The sequence below is a fragment of the Bos indicus genome, chromosome 5 (assembly GCF_029378745.1).
Source record: "Bos indicus isolate NIAB-ARS_2022 breed Sahiwal x Tharparkar chromosome 5, NIAB-ARS_B.indTharparkar_mat_pri_1.0, whole genome shotgun sequence".
Classification (NCBI taxonomy): Eukaryota; Metazoa; Chordata; class Mammalia; order Artiodactyla; family Bovidae; genus Bos; species Bos indicus.
The window spans coordinates 110,990,703-111,006,519 of NC_091764.1; the positions used below are offsets into that span (position 1 = coordinate 110,990,703).

Below are 15,817 nucleotides of genomic sequence, written 5' to 3' on the forward strand. Positions count from 1 at the left end.
AACAGGTTTCTCTGAACTGAAGCAGCTTCTTGTTAACACTGGTTGTTACTGGCAAAGGAATTACACGAGTCTGGGCAAGCTCTGGGAGATGGTGAAGGACAGGGAAGCCTGGCGTGCTGCAGTCCATGGGGTCACAGACTCGGGTACAACTTGACTGAACCACCACCACCGCTGGCAAGGGTCTAGCTCGTGCCCCCTACCCTAGCCTGCTCCCTCCCAGGCTCTGTGGTGACCCGCTGGCTAGGGATCCAGCCCCCGGGGGATGCCCTCTCTGAAGGTGCTGTGAGGACCTGGGGACTGGGCAATGGTGGGACCCTCACCACCCCGCCACGTGCCCGCCGACCAGGTAGTCTCCAGGTTCCAAGATGTGGCACACACGTCGCTTTACCTGTGTAGGGGGCACTCCCTTCAAGTTTAGCTTACTTACAAGGTGGAGGCGGGGTAGGAGAGGGAGAGCTTGGAAATGGGCTGGAGCACTGGCCCACCACTGCTGAGGGCCAGGACCCCCTCTCCTCGCTGCAATGGGGGAGGCACGGCCTGAGCTTTCTAGATCACAGTCCCAGCCAGAAGAAACGAGACAGACCAGGGGCTAGAGCTTAGCTTCGGAATGTGACAATTTATTTGGGGGGGGGCCAAAGAGGCTTTCCGCGCCCCCTTCCTGGCATTGATACGATATTGAAGAGCAGCAGAACAAAACATCCAAGACGAGAGTAGCACAGACCCCCCTCCCCCGGCCCAGAAACAACCAATGCCCGAACAACAGAACCGAAACCCACAGCCCACACGAGGCGTTTCTCCACCCGTGACCTCTGGCAGAGGAGCAGGTGGCCCGGAGGCCCAGCCCGTGCTGGGGTGGCAGCCCCGCCCCGCGTCTCCGGCCTCCCGCTCCCCCCACTAGTTTCCTGTCTTGAACCACTGGAGGCAAAGTTTAGCCAGCTGGGAGCTGGATGGTTGAACCACAGACAAAGGCAACAACACTTCATTTTTAAAATGAGAGAAAAAAGAGATAGCACCCCTCCCCAAATATAGAGCTATATATGTATATTTTATATATATAGAATTCATTCGTGCACAATTCATTAAATGAGCTTTTCAAAAATTAAAAAAAAATTATAAGATACATTTCTTTAGGCTTTTGCGTTTTTAAATTAAAACCAACAAGAAGTCTCCATCTCTACTCCACCCAATAGCAAGGGGAGGCCCCAGAACCCTTGGTTCCTTGTACTGTGGCCTCTTGCAAGGGGTCCCTCAATTAGACCACCAGCCCCTCTTTGCCTAACTGAAGCTCTGCATACAACAGGCACTCACCCACTGCTGGAGTGGGGTGCTGACTCCTTCAAGGCGGGATGGGGTGACCCCACAGGCCTGGGAGATGGGTACCTCGGTCTCCACCCAGCCTGTCCCCATCTTGGTGTCTTGGCAACTATCAGTAAGACAGGGCCAGGATGGGGACACCCTCCCTCTCTCCTGGAGTGGTAGCCCCTAATTCTGGGCTTTCTCAATCTGAGAGGAGATGCAGACAGAAAAAAAAAAAGAAAAAACCCTTTAAACACTTTCCTTTTTTTTTTTTTTCAAAAGTGATTCCTTAAACCATACAAGCCCCCAAGAGGCTGCCTTGGGCTAGTGCATGGGAGCCTGAAAGTGGAACTGACCAGGCGGGTCCCACTGTCCGGCATGGGCCAAGTGCAAAAAAAAAAAAAAAAAAAACAGAAACGAAAAAAACCCCCCAAAACACAAAACTAACAACCACCAACAAAACCCCTAAAGACACAAAAGGCAGTGTGTCCACTTGGGTCCACCCGGAGGCTAGAAAGGCTGGTGGTGGCCCAGTTCCCCGAGCCAACAGCTTCCTCCTTTGGGCTGACCTCTCACCCAAGACTGCCTGGCTCAGGGAAAGCCCCTGGCTTTGTGGTAGCTCCAGGGCCCTGGACTCCACCTTTCAAAGGTTGTCCCCGAAAGGCCAGAGCAGCTGGGCTCTTCATTCCAATGAAGCAGCTTTGCCTCTCAGAGGCCCAGTTTCCTGGCCTTGGAAGTGGGGTGACCCTTCCCACTCTGCCTGCCTCACTGGGCTCTGCTGGAGCCCATTTTGATCCTGACCCCCTTGCAGGGTGAGAATGAAAAGCAGCTGTGGGAGTAGAGGCCCCAGTGCCAGCAACCTCCACCACCACCTAATCCTCAGCAGCTGCCTGGACACCAACAGGTGAAAAGGCCATGCTTTAGGAAAAGGCCATGCTGCCCAATACACCCATTTCACAGATGGGCAAACTGAGTATCTGGGAGGGGAATGAGACAGGGATGGGTTCCAAGTTCCCCCCTCAAACCAGACACCAGACCTCATCTGTTTCCTATGTCATGGGGGCGAGGAGAGGGTGGCATTAAGGGGAGATGACCCCAACCAATATTGAACAAGGAAGAAGACCGGGTCTTGAGGGGTCTTTCACATACAAAAAATAAAGCCAACCAAACTGCAACTTCTGCTTGGTAATTAGGCAAACGGAAAAGCAGCAGCAGGGGAGGGAGGGCCCATGGGAGGCTGGTCTGTGCAAGTGTGGTGGGAGCTACTGGGCCCGGCTCAGAGCCACCCTGGGAGAGAGGTAAGGAGGGCTCCGCTTGCTCTTGACCTGGTGCCCACTTGGGCCCCCAGGGGAGCTGCCCGCCTGGGAGACAGCCATGCGCATGCGTGCCTCTGCTGGGGCATGGCTGCACAGCTGGGGGTCCAGGGCAGCGACTTGCCTGTGGAAAGAGACGGGGCGGACACACCCTCTCCCTAGGGTTACCCCCAACCCACCATGATCACCACCGAAGGCTCTCCCAGGGGGGCAAGGAACCCAACTGTACCCACTCACCAGCCTTCCTGGAGAGTCACCAACGCTGGGTCCCGGCAACAGTGGAACCCCTGCTGACCCCTACCTCCCCCAATCTCAGCTCTACCTGCCTGGCCCCTGAAGCTTCTGGCAAGTTCCTTTGGGAACAGGGGTCATCCTTCCGTCTGAGCTGGGACAAGAGTGGAACCTGGGCAGAGCACAGGAGGGAGGGCTTAACTTGTCTAGGGCCAAGGAGAGGGGCTGTCGCTGGGGTGGGGGTGCCCTCCCAACTGGGCCTAGGCCTCTGTCCACGTTCCTAACATTGCCGCCTCAGCTGTGCAATCGCTGCGTTACTAGTTTTTCTTTAAATATCTTTCTCCCCACCCTCCCCAACCCCATAGGAATCCCACAATATTTTTTTCTATTTCTTCCCCCCCTTTTTTTTTCTTTTTTTTGTTTTTTGCAAAACTAATTCTTTCACTTTCCTGTCATAAAATCACCTCTGAAAACACAACTTCTTTACAAAAAAGGTCACGAATGACAAGGACTCTCAGGAAAACACATTTCTATGGTCTCTGGAAACACCTGTAACTGGCACCCAGGTGGACACGCACCTGGGGTGGGGGTCGGTGTGTGTGTGTGTGTGGGGGGGGGGGGAATCCCCTCTAAGGACAGAGGAGAAATACCAGCCCTTATTTGGGGCGAAGCCAATTGGCACTTGGACGGCCACGGAGCCAACAGAAGGGCAGGATGGGGAGGGGTCAGGAGCTCCAGACACCCAAACCCTGTGACCACCCTCGTTCTATCAATGTTTCGGGGAGGGTCAGAGGACCCTGCCACAATCTGGCAGGGAGAGTCGGAAGACAGAGTCCTCCCCATGCTTAGGGCCAAGGCGTTTGTTAACCAGCCGGAATTCCCTTTCTGCGTCCTCCTTCTAACATCACTGGTTCTAAGCTGACACACCAGGAAGCCACCTCGAGCCACCAGTAAGGACTCCGACTCGTTGCAAACCGCCCAGGCAGTGCCCCAGGGCTGGCCAGCGGGGTTGCATTCCCTGTGCCCCAGACCCCGGGTCCTGCACATGCCCGCTATCCTGAAGGACACCGGGCCCCCTCGTCTATCCCCCGCTTTGGCCAGTCTGTCCTCCCAACACCCGGCCTAAAACCGGGGTTTTGGTCTCTGCCACTGGCGTGGACAACTCGTTTCCAGGCTGCAGCAGCAAACGAAGCTGCCTAGAGCAGTGGAGGCCTCCTGCTGCTTGGAGAAGGCTGGGCTGTGACAGAGCCTGGGCGATCACAAGCAAGAGAGAGGGGGCAGGGAGGGGAGAAGCCGGAGACCCTAAGAACGGTGTCCAGGCTTCCAACTCCCCGCAAACAGCCAAGAGGAAGCAGCAGCTTGGGACGGGGGCCTGTCTCCCCTCGGCCTCAGTCCCCATCATGCTAGGTCCGACCACCCCAAAGGAGAAAGGCAGGGGTCGGGCGCCCCGCCCCTGCACACGCGCGCCGGGAAGCTAGGCCTCCGCAGCAAACTCCTCGGACCTGGATCAGGTCCCAGGCCCGGCTGATGGCCAGGGAAGGTCCGGGGCCCCACGCAGACACGGATACACGCGGACGCGCCTGGGGCGGCAGGCGCATGCGCAGCCGGAAGTCCGCGCTGCAGGTTCTTGTAGCACCTTTGGTTGAAACTGAGGGACCTTTAGACGCCCGGAGGCCATGGCAGGCGAGGTTCGTGCCAGCCCCTCCCACCTTCAAGACAGAAATTAGGAAAGAGACGGGTGGGCGGGGCCCACGGGGGCCCGCCTGGGTGGTCCAAACGTGGGCCCAGCTCCTGCCGCCCTCGCACGGGAGGGGAGAAGGGGAAGAGAGGGGCCACGGCCGCCTTCATCTCCACCTCTGTCCTGGCTTCCCCATCCCTGCCCCTCCTTCCCGGGTTATCTGGAGGAAGGAAAGGGACGGTGCCCATGCTGGGATGGGGGTCCCCTAAGGATCCCCGCAGCTGCCGGGGGTTAGCACCGAGAAATCAGATGCTGTGCGCGAGAGCTGGAAGCAAGCTGGGGAGACACAGGGCGGGATGTGGGGAGGGCAGCTGAACCCCAGGTTCTGAAACTCCCCAGGAGCCACCCGGCAGGCCCCACCGTGCGTGGGTGGGCAAGGAAGGTGCCAAGAGGTAAGAGGGAGGACTTCCCGGTGCCCTCGCCCCCACCCCAGCCCCACCCCGTTTCAGGCCTGCCCCTCCCACTGGGCTTCAGGGGGTCTCCAACTACCCAGCCCCATCCCGGGGTCAACACCGAGCCTTTTGAAACAAGCAAAGCACAGGCGGGGTTGTCTGAGGGCGGGGAGTGTGGGGGGCGGGAGCAAGAGTATGACTTTGGGCAGGAGGGCGCCCCCCAGCCCCCCCTCCTTGGTGGAGCCCCCCTTACTTGCTCGCCCCGCTGCTGCCACCCCCCGCTGCGGCGCCTGCTACTCCAGCAGCCACCTTCTCGAAATCCTCTGGGTTGCAGAATTCCTTGATAGTGACCGTGAGTAGGTTGCTGGTGACGTCGGTGACGACCACGTTGGAGCAGGGTGACATCTCAGGGCGCCAGTCCCCCGCCTCGGGCTCGGAGGCGGCGCCGGCCGGCTCAGGGACGGTGGGAAGGGCCTGGCTGGCAGCTGCAGGGACCTCGGGAGGCGCCCGCTTGTTGGTGGCCGCCGCCTCAGGCGGGAGGGACAGGTCAAGCACCTCGGGCTCCCGCCAGTCGGGGGCCGACGGGCTCGTGGTCTCCGGGAGTAGCTTGGGGGGCGCGTCCTCCGGCTCGGAGGAGTGCGGGACGGGCGAGGGGCAGTCGGAGGAGCTGGAGCTGCGCGCGTCGTAGGGGGCACTGGGGGGCGCCAGGAGCAGCCCCTGGCCGGGGGAGGCGGTGATGTCGGTCTTGCCGGCAGGCGGGGGCTGCAGAGGGCCGGGCGGGGGCTTGTTGTACAGCGCGAACGTGCCGAACTTCATGTGGCGGACCTGCGTGCGCAGGATGCTCTCGCTGAACTTCTTGCTCTTGCCGATGACGCGGTTCCGGGACGGGACTTTGGGGCGGGCAAGAGCCCCAGCCCCCTGCCCGGCGCCGCCTGCGCCTGGGCCCTTGTCGATCACCTTCAGGTTCAGGATAATGCGGTTCCGCTTGGGCTCCCGCGGCTTGACCTTGCGATTGATGATGCGCACCGTCTCGGAGAAAGGGGAGATGGGCGGGCGAAGGCCGGGGCTGCCCCCCTGGGGGTCTGGGCGGGGCAGGGGGCGGCGGGACATGCGATGGCAGCGGCGGATGTCCTTCTTGAGCCGGTGCACCGCAGCGCTGGAATGCAGCTTGGGCGAGGAGGCGCTGGCGCTCGGCTTGACGGAGAAATGCACGTCGCTGATGCGGAGGGCCTCCGCCTGGGCCCGCGCCTGTGAGACAGAGGGCGGCAGGTGGCTGAGGGCTTGGGCTGCCCGCTGACCTCTGGACATCCCCTGCCTCGGCCACCCACGAGTACTGGGGTCAAGAAACCATCCTGAGGGCACTTAAGAAAATCAGCCTGTGCTCCTACCCCTGCCTGAGTGATAAAAAGAAACAGGTTCAGACAGGTGATGCAAAGTGCAGAAGGCTGGGGAGCAAGGCAGACCCTCATCCAGGCCCAACTTGCAAGGCTTGACTTTCCCAGCTCGGCTGTGGGCCACAGGGACAAACTAGTCACTGGCTGTCCTTGCTGACACACAGAAGTGGAACTGCCAGGATGTTGCATGCAAAGAAGCCCCGGACCACTTCTGCCCTGGGAAGATCCTGGCCCAGCCTGGCACTCCTCCATGGACTAATTCTTGGTGACCAAACGCAGAGGGTGATCTCTCCCTGCTCCACCCCACACCCCAGCCCAATGGACCTATCTGTAGATGCCCTGAGCCCTTTCTCTGCCTCTGAACAAGCTGCACCTCCAGCTCAGTCTCACCTCCTCAACTCTGGGGGCAGACCTTTGAGCCCTCCTCTTCACTCCCAGCCCCTGGCACTTCCCCTCCTGGGTCTGATTCATCTGTCTGCCCAGGGTCTGGCTCAAGGCCTGGGTCTGAGCAAACTGGTGCCAACGGATTTCAAAGCCAGCACCTAAAACCTCCTTGGCATCGGTTTGGTGGGGATGGGCTAAGAGGTGGGATGGACCTCGCCACAGTCTGTGCCAAGATGGCCTGGGGGCAGGACGGCTGGGCAGAAGTCTGTGGGGAACAAGCGATATTTACTGCACCAGGCTCCTAAGCCCAGCTGCACACAGTCCCAGGTGTGAAGTGTGTAAAGCCCCAGGACTCTGCAGCAGCTCACCTGCTACCTCAGGGAAGGTGCAGGATGTGTGTGGCAGGGCCCTCAGAGACCCCAGGTCCAGGGCAAGAGACTCACAAGGTTAGGTAAGCCATCCTCCAGGGGCCAGTCCTTCCCTCACTAAGAAAGTGCTAATGAGTCACCTGCCAGCTGCTTGGGGCTACCGCTGCGACCACACACAGCTTCTACATCCTGGGGGCAGCAATCCAAGGAAAAGACAGGTAACAGGCAATTAGGGTACAGGGTGATTCAACGCAAGAAGTACAGGTTCCAGAGGAGCACAGATTAGGTCCCTGTCTTGGAGGATGAAGCATCAGTAGGAAAACAAACAAAAAACACCCTTGACTTTCCTGAGCTATGCCCCAAGCGTCTGTGGAGGCCCAGGTGGCCTGCTGAAGGGGTACTGCTAAGACCAATGGTGGAGGCAGAGAGGGCCCAGGGAACGGAAAGCCATGGCTGGACAGAGGGTAGAGATGGGTGACCAGTCTGGGTTCTGTACAGATACCCTTGCTCCTGGTGGGGGAGATTGTTAGGCAGTGACTGTCTCCAGCCAAGAGAGCTGGGGTGGCTGAGAGGAAGGGCACATTCCCACGGGTCAGTCTCTGGGGTCCCCAAGAGTGTGATCTGTGGTTAGGGGTCTCTCCACCACCCATCCCCACGGTGCTGGACGCTTAATCAGAACCCCGGAGGTAGCCTGGTAGACAAGACTAGAGTGTATCTGACCACAAGCCCCAGAAGGAAGTTATTTGTGGACTTAAATGCTGAATAAGTGAGGATGTCATTTAGAACGTGGAAGAGGCACATGTCCTCCAAGTTCTGTCTCGTCTCCTGGGGTGGCTTAGTTAACAATCCCTCCAGCCACTAGGTGGCAGCATATGTGGGCCCAACCCCCCTGTGCCAGGGCTGCCAGTTCCTCCAGCTCAGAGCAAGTGGAGCCAGGGGCTGGTTCCCTCATACCCCTTCCCAGACAAAGGCAGGGGAAAGCCAGCCTTCCTTGGCAAGGCAGTAAGGGCTTTTTGCAGCTTCATCCCCAAGGGAGCTTAGGGGATTCCCCACTCTTTCCAATACCCTGGGGGTTAGACTTTATTCCCTCTGAACGTGGCTGGGGCTCCAGGACCTCTGTAATTACGATTCTGCCGGAGTCCAGCAGCGATGCATGGTCCCTGGGGACTGGTGAAGCATGTAGGCAAGGCAAACGTCAGATCCAGGATGAAACCCTGGCTGCTTGTGGGACTCCTGGGACCATGAGATAGTATATGTTACCTGCTTAGCAAAACGCCTGGCACACAGCAATCACTCGAGAAATGCTAGACTTGTCTATCCAAGGGGTAGTGCTTTTGAGAGTAACCTTTTTCTAATGTATGGCTTCCAACCTTTCTACAAAAAAATTTCTTACTTTGTAATTTCTAAATGTTTTTTCAAAGGGGGTTAGTTTATGCTCCTCCTCCTCTCCCCTCCCCAGGATGAGAATTCTTTGAAAGTGAGACCTGGGTCTGCCTGTGAATTAAAAATGGTAACCACAGCCAGTGCATTTATTGCACTCTGACGGGGTGATGGGCATAGCTCCCAGGGCTTGGCATGTACTACATCTAGATAACGTGGAAGATAAAGCCCTGGACTCTACCACTCCCTCTCCATGATCACAAGCAAGTTATTTAACCTCTCTGGTCTCAAGTTTTTCTATGTATAAAATGCAGATAATGCAACCTACCTCATGGGCTCTTGTTCTCTTCAGAATAGTTCCCTGCAGCAAGTGAGTGCTACCTGAGTGTGATTTGTTTATTAGACACTGCCTCTTGGGTTCAGACCAAGCTGATCTCCATCACCCCTTGCAAATCTCTCTCTCATGCTGAGTATCTATTTCATCTCGTCTCCAAATCAAGGTCCTCTCATCTGCCTCTCTGTCCCCTGCCCCACCAGCTCTGCAGCCTTCATAGTTTCCTGTGTGTGTCCATCTTTTCTCCTTAACCTGATGTATACTCCCTGAGGAACAGGGTTAAGAAAAGGAGACATGATAAAGCTAGGAAGCTGGGTGATGGGAGCTCAGGTAAAATCACGTCCCTTCCTTGGGCCTTGATTTTCTCATCTGCAAAAGAGGGATACCATTCCCTACTTCGTAGGGGGGTTTTGAGCAATCGAAAGGAGATAATCCATGTCGGGGCTCAACACTATGAGGCCCACAGCCAGAACTACAGCTATTTAAAAAAGAAAAGCATTCTGAATCAATGCTTATGGCCGTTACCCGCTTCCCCGCTAGAGGGCACTCCAGCTGCACTGTGAGAGGCTGTCACACAGCCCACTGGCATCCTGCTGCTCTGCCCCATCCCTCCCGAAAAGAAACATCAAGGGTTAAGATTGCTCCACGAATCTCCTAAGATGTGTGTAATTTGGAGACAAGGGTCACAGAAGGATGTAATTCTGGAAACCATTATTTCTTTCACTTCTGCTTTAAGTCCGAGGCAAACTTTATACACATGTACAGTCCTTTTGAGGAAAGTGGGGGGCTGGAGAGTTCACCAACTGGGCTTTGAGCCTTTCGGACAGATCGGAGATTCTGAGGACCTGCCATTCTGAACAGCCTTTTTTTCTGCAGAGTCCCGTCTGCCCTGCTCATGCCAACTGCCACAAAGTCATAGGTTGTCAGGGTGGGACGGGGCCTTGAGAAAACCTTAGCACCAGGGGGGAGACAGTGCTTGCCCACGGAGACTGCCTGCAGCCTTGCCTGCCACCTTGGGTCATCTCGACTTTCCTTTCCCAGACTCTGTTCTCATTTAAAAAAAATAAATAAATAAACACCAAAAACCTCTAAGATGGCTTCCTCTGGAGCTAGGTCTCCCTCCCTTGCCAAGGCCAATGTGCCATGCTTTTACTCTCTCCCCCTCCATCCTCATTAGAACCTCCAGACACAGCCAGAAGTGGGGATAACTGGAAACCAGTGGCCCAGTCTGGGTGATAAAACTCAAAGTGAAGTGACTTAAGGTCAAATTTAAGTTCGATCCTCCTGTCGGAAGGGAAGGCATGCAGAATAAATCCTGAGAGGCAAGCTAGAGACAGGGAGGCAGCCCCCCACCCCAAAAGCCTCTCCCTGTTCCGCACCATGAGGGAGATCACATTCACTCCTGCTCTGGACGTGAATTCCAGGTAGAGCCCCACCAGCTCAAGGCTGGGGGACAGCAGAGCTCTCACGTGCAGAGGCCCCCACCTGCCTCATCCACCCTCTTCCTGCTGGCCTCCCCAGACCCTGGTTTTGTGAGCAAGGATCATCCTCCCTCCTCGTCCCCATTCCCAGGCCCCTATTGCAGAGAAGCTGGAACTGGCCAGGGCCGCCTGCCAGGGGCTCGTCGGGGGCTCAAAACCACCCCCTGCCCAGCTGGGGCCCCCCTCTCGAAAGGCCCGCCCGCAAGGGCGGCCGCGGATCTGTCCCTCCCCTGCAGGCCCCGTGTTGCGCCCGGGCTAGGGGCCCGAGAGGGGGCTGTTGGGGCTGGGCCAGGTTACCTTCAGGAGGAAAGTTTTGGGTTTGGGTCCCCTCTTCTTGGGCCCATACAGCTCACGCTCCCGCTCCCTGCGGCCGAGAAACACCCGAGGTTAAAACCCAGCCCCTTCCCGGGCCCCACTCCGCGCTGCCCTCCCCGGCCCTCCCGCTTCCCCGCGCGGCGCCCCAGCCGAGCCTCGGCCCCACCGCCCCTGCCAGCTTCCCAAACTCACTTCTGTTCGAAGGCTGCAATGAGCCGCGAGTCCAGGATGTTCTCTTCGGGCTCCCAAGTGCTGTACCTGCCGAGTTACACATGCACAAAATAAAAAACAAAACCAGAGAGGCAGAGGCACATGCGAGGGACCAAATGTGCGCACCCCCCAAGGTAAAAAAAAAAAGAAAAAAAAGGCCCCGATGTCCGCTGCCTCCCTTCCCCCCTCGCTCCTGGATCCCGTGACACTCACTTGATGGCCCACCCCTTCCATTTCACCAGGTACTCGATGCGTCCCTGAAAAAGAGAAGGAAAAAAAGAGGAGAGTGGGGGTGGGGAAGATGCGGGGACGCGAGGAGGCGACGGCGCGGGGGTGGGCGAGAGAGCCCAGGTTAGCGGGACCGCTTCACCTAGCTGGCCCACGGACTCGGGCCTCGGCTGCGGGGCGAGGCGTCCCGCCCTGGGAGGCGGCTCACCTTTCGGATCCGCCGTTTGATGATAGATTCGGCCGCGAAGACCCGCTCGCCCACTGCAGACAGCTCCATCTTGCTCAGCGGCACCCACAGCCCATAATACTCCCTGCTCCCGCGGCCGGTGCTGCACCGCTCGCGCACGCGCCGCAGCGCTCAGGCTCGGCGGGCGGGCGCGCGGCAGGGCGCGCGCTCGCGTTCCAGCTGCGGGCCGTCACGTGACCCTCCGGGCTGGTGCGCCGTTGCCAGGACCTCCTCCTCCCCCGGGGCGGTTGCTAGGGAAAGTGAGCGCACGCGGGACCAGGGCGCGCGCTGGCTCTTAAAGGGGCCTAGCCTGGCTCGGGGAGCCGCGGCCCCGAAGCCGGGGAAGGAGATGCTTGGCCTGCGGGAAGCCGGGTTGTGGACACCCCGGCTTCAATCCTACAAACACTTTCTCATTCTCCCCTCCATCTTCCTGGCCCCCGACCGCTGACTACCTCTCCCTCTTAACCCTCCCTTACAGTCACTCCTGGGCCCTGGGCGGTGAAGGGGGGGTGGAATTTCTACAGCCGCTGCTCAGCCTCCCAGAAGAAGTTTGCAAACAGTTAAATATGATACAGCAGAAATGCATTTGCTGTTGCCTTGCCAGGCCCTGCGGGAATTTCTTTAAAACACTGCTCCCCCCCCCCCCCCCTTATCCATTATTTATGTATTCGTGGGAGTGTGGTTTTGTAACCAGTTCAGATGAATTAAAACAAAAACGCCACCGCAGGAAAGGGTGGGGTGAGGCGGTGAATGGGGCCGAGGAAGGTCGGGGTGATCCCTTGGATTTGTTTTCGGCCGGGGTCTTGGGCGGGCACCTGCCTTCACCGGGAGGGAGGTCGGGTGAAGACGCAGCGAGCAAGATGTGGCGGTGGTTGGGGTGGGGGGGCGGTCCAGGGAGAAGAGGCCGCGGGGTGACTACAGGCTTCCTACATACCAGATTGGGCCCGAAGCGGGTCATCCTTGGGTCACTCGGCAAAAGCCGCCTTCGCGGTCAGGTCTGTCTGTTTTCTGATTCCCAGGCCCCCTGGCCGCGTCATCCTTCTGCCGCCTACAGTTCCTCTAATGGTTCCGCCATTGCTAACGGGGAGACCACAGCCCAGCTTCCTATTTGGGGAGGGAAAGGGAGACTTCGGCTGTCCTGGAAGGGGCACAAAGCAGCCCTGCCACACAAACAGCGCCATATCTTTTATTTTGAATTATTTAAACTTTATTTTTTTTAAAAGAACACCAACAGCCCTGTTCTTTGCAATTTTTTAAGTAAGAAAAAAAAAAGCAACTGTCTATAATCTCCATCCAACCGTTAACCTCTTCACGGATCTTCTTCTAGCCTCTGTCCCATGCCTAATAAACACACGTACCTATGCTCCTTTGTACGTTATATATATGTAGTATAGATGTGTATTTAAATACTTTCTTTTCACAGAATGGGATCGCATTGTTCACACTAGCTGGAATCCACTTTTCTCCCTTAATGATATAAAATGGACCTTTTTTGATGTCATTGAGTACAATTTCCCAATCGTTTGTCTGTGGTGGGACCCAGACGGAGGTGGAGAGGGCTGGGGATGTGGTTCCGATCAGGGCTGTCTCTTGCTTTCATTATTTATTTGTTGGAAAAGATTTTTACGTGTCCTGTGGTGCAACCCCAATTCTTGTGGTTTCAAGTCAACCACGTCAAAATTTCTGTTCCTCATCCCTACCAGCCTGCTAATTTGTCCAATTATTACCTTGGGCGAGATCCCCCTCCCCTCTTAAAGTCCACATGCTCTTGAGAAATAGCTATTTGCTGTCCAGCTCAAAGTGGGCTTCTGTGTGAGTAAAGAATTGCCCTCCTGGGGGTGGTGGAGGTGGTTGGACAGGTGAGCTACGTGGATATGAATGTGTGTGTGTTCTCAGGCTGCAGAACACAGACAGCTGGATGAAGCCGGGAAGCATTAACCCATTTGTTGGTTCTTTCAGCAGCTCCGGTGAGTCCTTTTTCAGGCTTTGTGTTCAACTGTCAAAAACCAAGTTGCCCAGGCCTGAGGAGCTCTGAGGTGAGAAAGGCATCGCTACCCATGCTTGAATAAAGATGCATTCATTTCTTATGGCTGCTATAACATTACAGCAGTGATGTAACATTACAGGCCAGTGGTTTGAAATAACACACATGTTTCATCTTACAGTTCTGGAGGTCAGAAGGCCCAGATCTGTGTCTTTGGGCTCTAGGGAGACAATCCATTCCTTGCTTCTTCCAGCTTCTAGAAGCTGCTGGCATTCCTTGGCTCACTCTAATATTTACTTTTGCCTTCCCTTGACTGACTGACCACTTCCTTCTGATAAGGACCTTTGTGATGACATTGGGCCCCCCAAATAATTGAAGACAATCTTCCCATCTTGACATATCTTACCTTAATTGTATCTGCTGAGTACTTTTCACCATAGAGTTACATATTATGTAAAGTATATAAAGTATCATGTTCATAGGTTCTGGGGACCTATTTGGTGGGTGGGGCCTTATTCAACTTACTACAAAAGGTATGTTTAAGATGCCCTGGGGGTCTAGATATATTAGCCAAGGCTCACCAGAGAAACAGAACCAATAGCATGTATATAGAGATACATAAGAAGACTTCCCTGGTGGCTCAGAAAGTAAAGCGCCTGCCTACATGGGGTCGCAAAGAGTCAGACACGACTAAGAGACTTCACACTCACTCAGAGATATGTAAGAGGAGATTTCTTATAGGAATTGGCTTTATGATTATGGAAACTCAACAAGTCTGCTGTCTGCAAACTGGAGAAACAGGAAAGCCAGTAGTGAAAGGCCCGAGAACCAGGGGGCTTCTGGGATAAGTCCCCAAGTATGAGGGTCTGAGAATTAGGAACTCTAATGTCTGAGGGCAGGAGAAGATCGATGTCCCAGCTCAAAAAGAAAGGGAATTTGCCATTCCTCCACCTTTTGGTTTTATTTGGGTCCTCCATGGGTACTGTTATCACTTTGTCAACAGAGGTTCATAGAATCAAAGCTGTGGTTCTTCCAGTGGTCACGTACGGATGTGAGAGTTGGACCATAAAGAAGGCTGAGCGCTGAAGAATTGATGCTTTTGAACTGTGGTGTTGGATAAGACTCTTGAGAGTCCCTTGGACTGCAAGGAGATCAAACCAGTCAATCCTAAAGGTAATCAACCCTGAATATTTATTGAAAGGCTGGAACTGAAGCTCCAATACTTTTGGCCACCTGATGCAAAGAGCTGACTCATTAGAAAAGACCCCGATGCTGGGAAAGATTGAGGGCAGGAGGAGAAGGGAATGACAGAGGATGAGATGATTGGATGGCATCATGGACTCAATGGGCATGAGTTTGAGCAAACTCTGGGAGATAGTGAAGGACAGGGGAGCCTGGCGTGCTGCAGTTCATGCATGGGGTTGCACAGAGCCAGACATGACTGAGTTACTGAACAACAACAGTGAATACCATGGTGCCCTTCTACATCGGTAAGAGTAGACTTCTTTACGTGGCATACTGAATCTAATGCAGACAAGTGAATGATAATGTGTACCAGCTATTTGGGTGTCCCATAGCCCAGGCAGGCTGACCTATAAAATGAAACATCCTGCTAGATAAGGGAGCATCCCATTGCCTAGAGGAAGGGAGGCTGGGAAGTCTCAGAGGTGGGGACATTTAACGTGGGACCTAAAAGATGCAGAGGCGTTGCCTGCTAGTGAAGAATGAGAAAGGCATCTCAGGTCAGTGGAGAGGAGCTTCTGTGAGAGAAAGTCCCTCCCACATCTTCCACAGTCTGACACCTCAGTTCAGTTCAGTTGAGTTGCTCAGTCGTGTCCCACTCTTTGTGACCCCATGAACCGCATCACGCCAGGCCTCCCTGTCCATCACCAACTCCTGGAGTCCACTCAAACCCATGTCCATTGAGTCAGTGATGCCATCCAACCATCTCATCCTCTGTCGTCCCCTTCTCCTCCTGCCTTCAATCTTTCCCAGCATCAGGGTCTTTTCAAATGAGTCAGCTCTTCACATCAGGTGGCCAAAGTATAGGAGTTTCAGCTTCAACATCAGTCCTTCCAATGAACACCCAGGACTGATCTCCTTTAGGATGGACTGGTTGGATCTCCTTGCAGTCCAAGGGACTCTCAAGAGTCTTCTCCAACAACACAGTTCAAAAGCATCAATTCTTCGGCGCTCAGCTTTCTTCACAGTCCAACTCTCACACCCATACATGACCACTGGAAAAACCATAGCCTTGACTAGACGAACCTTTGTTGACAAAGTGATGTCTCTGCTTTTTAATATGCCGTCTAGGTTGGTCGTAACTTTCCTTCCAAGGAGTAAGCGTCTTTTAATTTCATGGCTGCAATCACCATCTGCAGTGATTTTGGAGCCCAGAAAAATAAAGTTTGACACTGTTTCCACTGTTTCCCCATCTATTTGCCATCAAGTGATGGGACTGGATGCCATGATCTTAGTTTTCTGAATGTTGAGCTTTACGCCAACTTTTTCACTCTCTTCTTTCACTTTCATCAAGAGGCTCT

The 15,817-nt window shown here is 55.4% G+C and overlaps 2 protein-coding genes across 3 annotated transcripts in view; both read right to left on the bottom strand.

Moving 5' to 3' along the window:
- NPTXR (neuronal pentraxin receptor) overlaps positions 1-1,407 on the bottom strand; it is a 40,310-nt gene extending 38,903 nt beyond the window's left edge. Inside the window, exons 1-3 of the mRNA XM_070788792.1 lie at positions 1,309-1,407; positions 428-516; positions 201-297 (exon numbers count right to left, since the gene is read on the bottom strand). Of these exons, the coding sequence (XP_070644893.1) occupies positions 201-297; positions 428-516; positions 1,309-1,407 (285 nt within the window). The remainder of the gene's footprint in view (positions 1-200; positions 298-427; positions 517-1,308) is intronic.
- On the bottom strand, positions 597-12,410 carry CBX6 (chromobox 6). 2 transcript variants are annotated; one of them, XM_070790423.1, is made up of 5 exons: positions 12,225-12,410; positions 11,050-11,093; positions 10,819-10,884; positions 10,609-10,675; positions 597-6,218 (listed from the first exon to the last, which is right to left on the bottom strand). In XM_070790423.1, the coding sequence occupies exons 1-5, from the start codon at positions 12,246-12,248 to the stop codon at positions 5,220-5,222; spliced, it is 1,200 nt and encodes a 399-aa protein (XP_070646524.1). In that variant the 5' UTR covers positions 12,249-12,410; the 3' UTR covers positions 597-5,219. The 2 variants fall into 2 exon arrangements, with proteins under 2 accessions (XP_070646524.1, XP_019817380.2); XM_019961821.2 differs by lacking the exon at positions 12,225-12,410 and adding an exon at positions 11,273-11,443.
- Positions 12,411-15,817: the final 3,407 nt, after the last annotated feature.

Bases quoted from the DNA above. Each gene is read 5' to 3' on its own strand.
- CBX6 (XM_019961821.2), bottom strand. From the start codon at position 11,341: ATGGAGCTGTCTGCAGTGGGCGAGCGGGTCTTCGCGGCCGAATCTATC. The intron at 10,885-11,049 runs GTGAGTGTCACG...GTAACTCGGCAG, and splicing joins TGGAAGGGGTGGGCCATCAA to GTACAGCACTTGGGAGCCCG. The intron at 6,219-10,608 runs GTAACCTGGCCC...TCTGTCTCACAG, and splicing joins CCAAAACTTTCCTCCTGAAG to GCGCGGGCCCAGGCGGAGGC.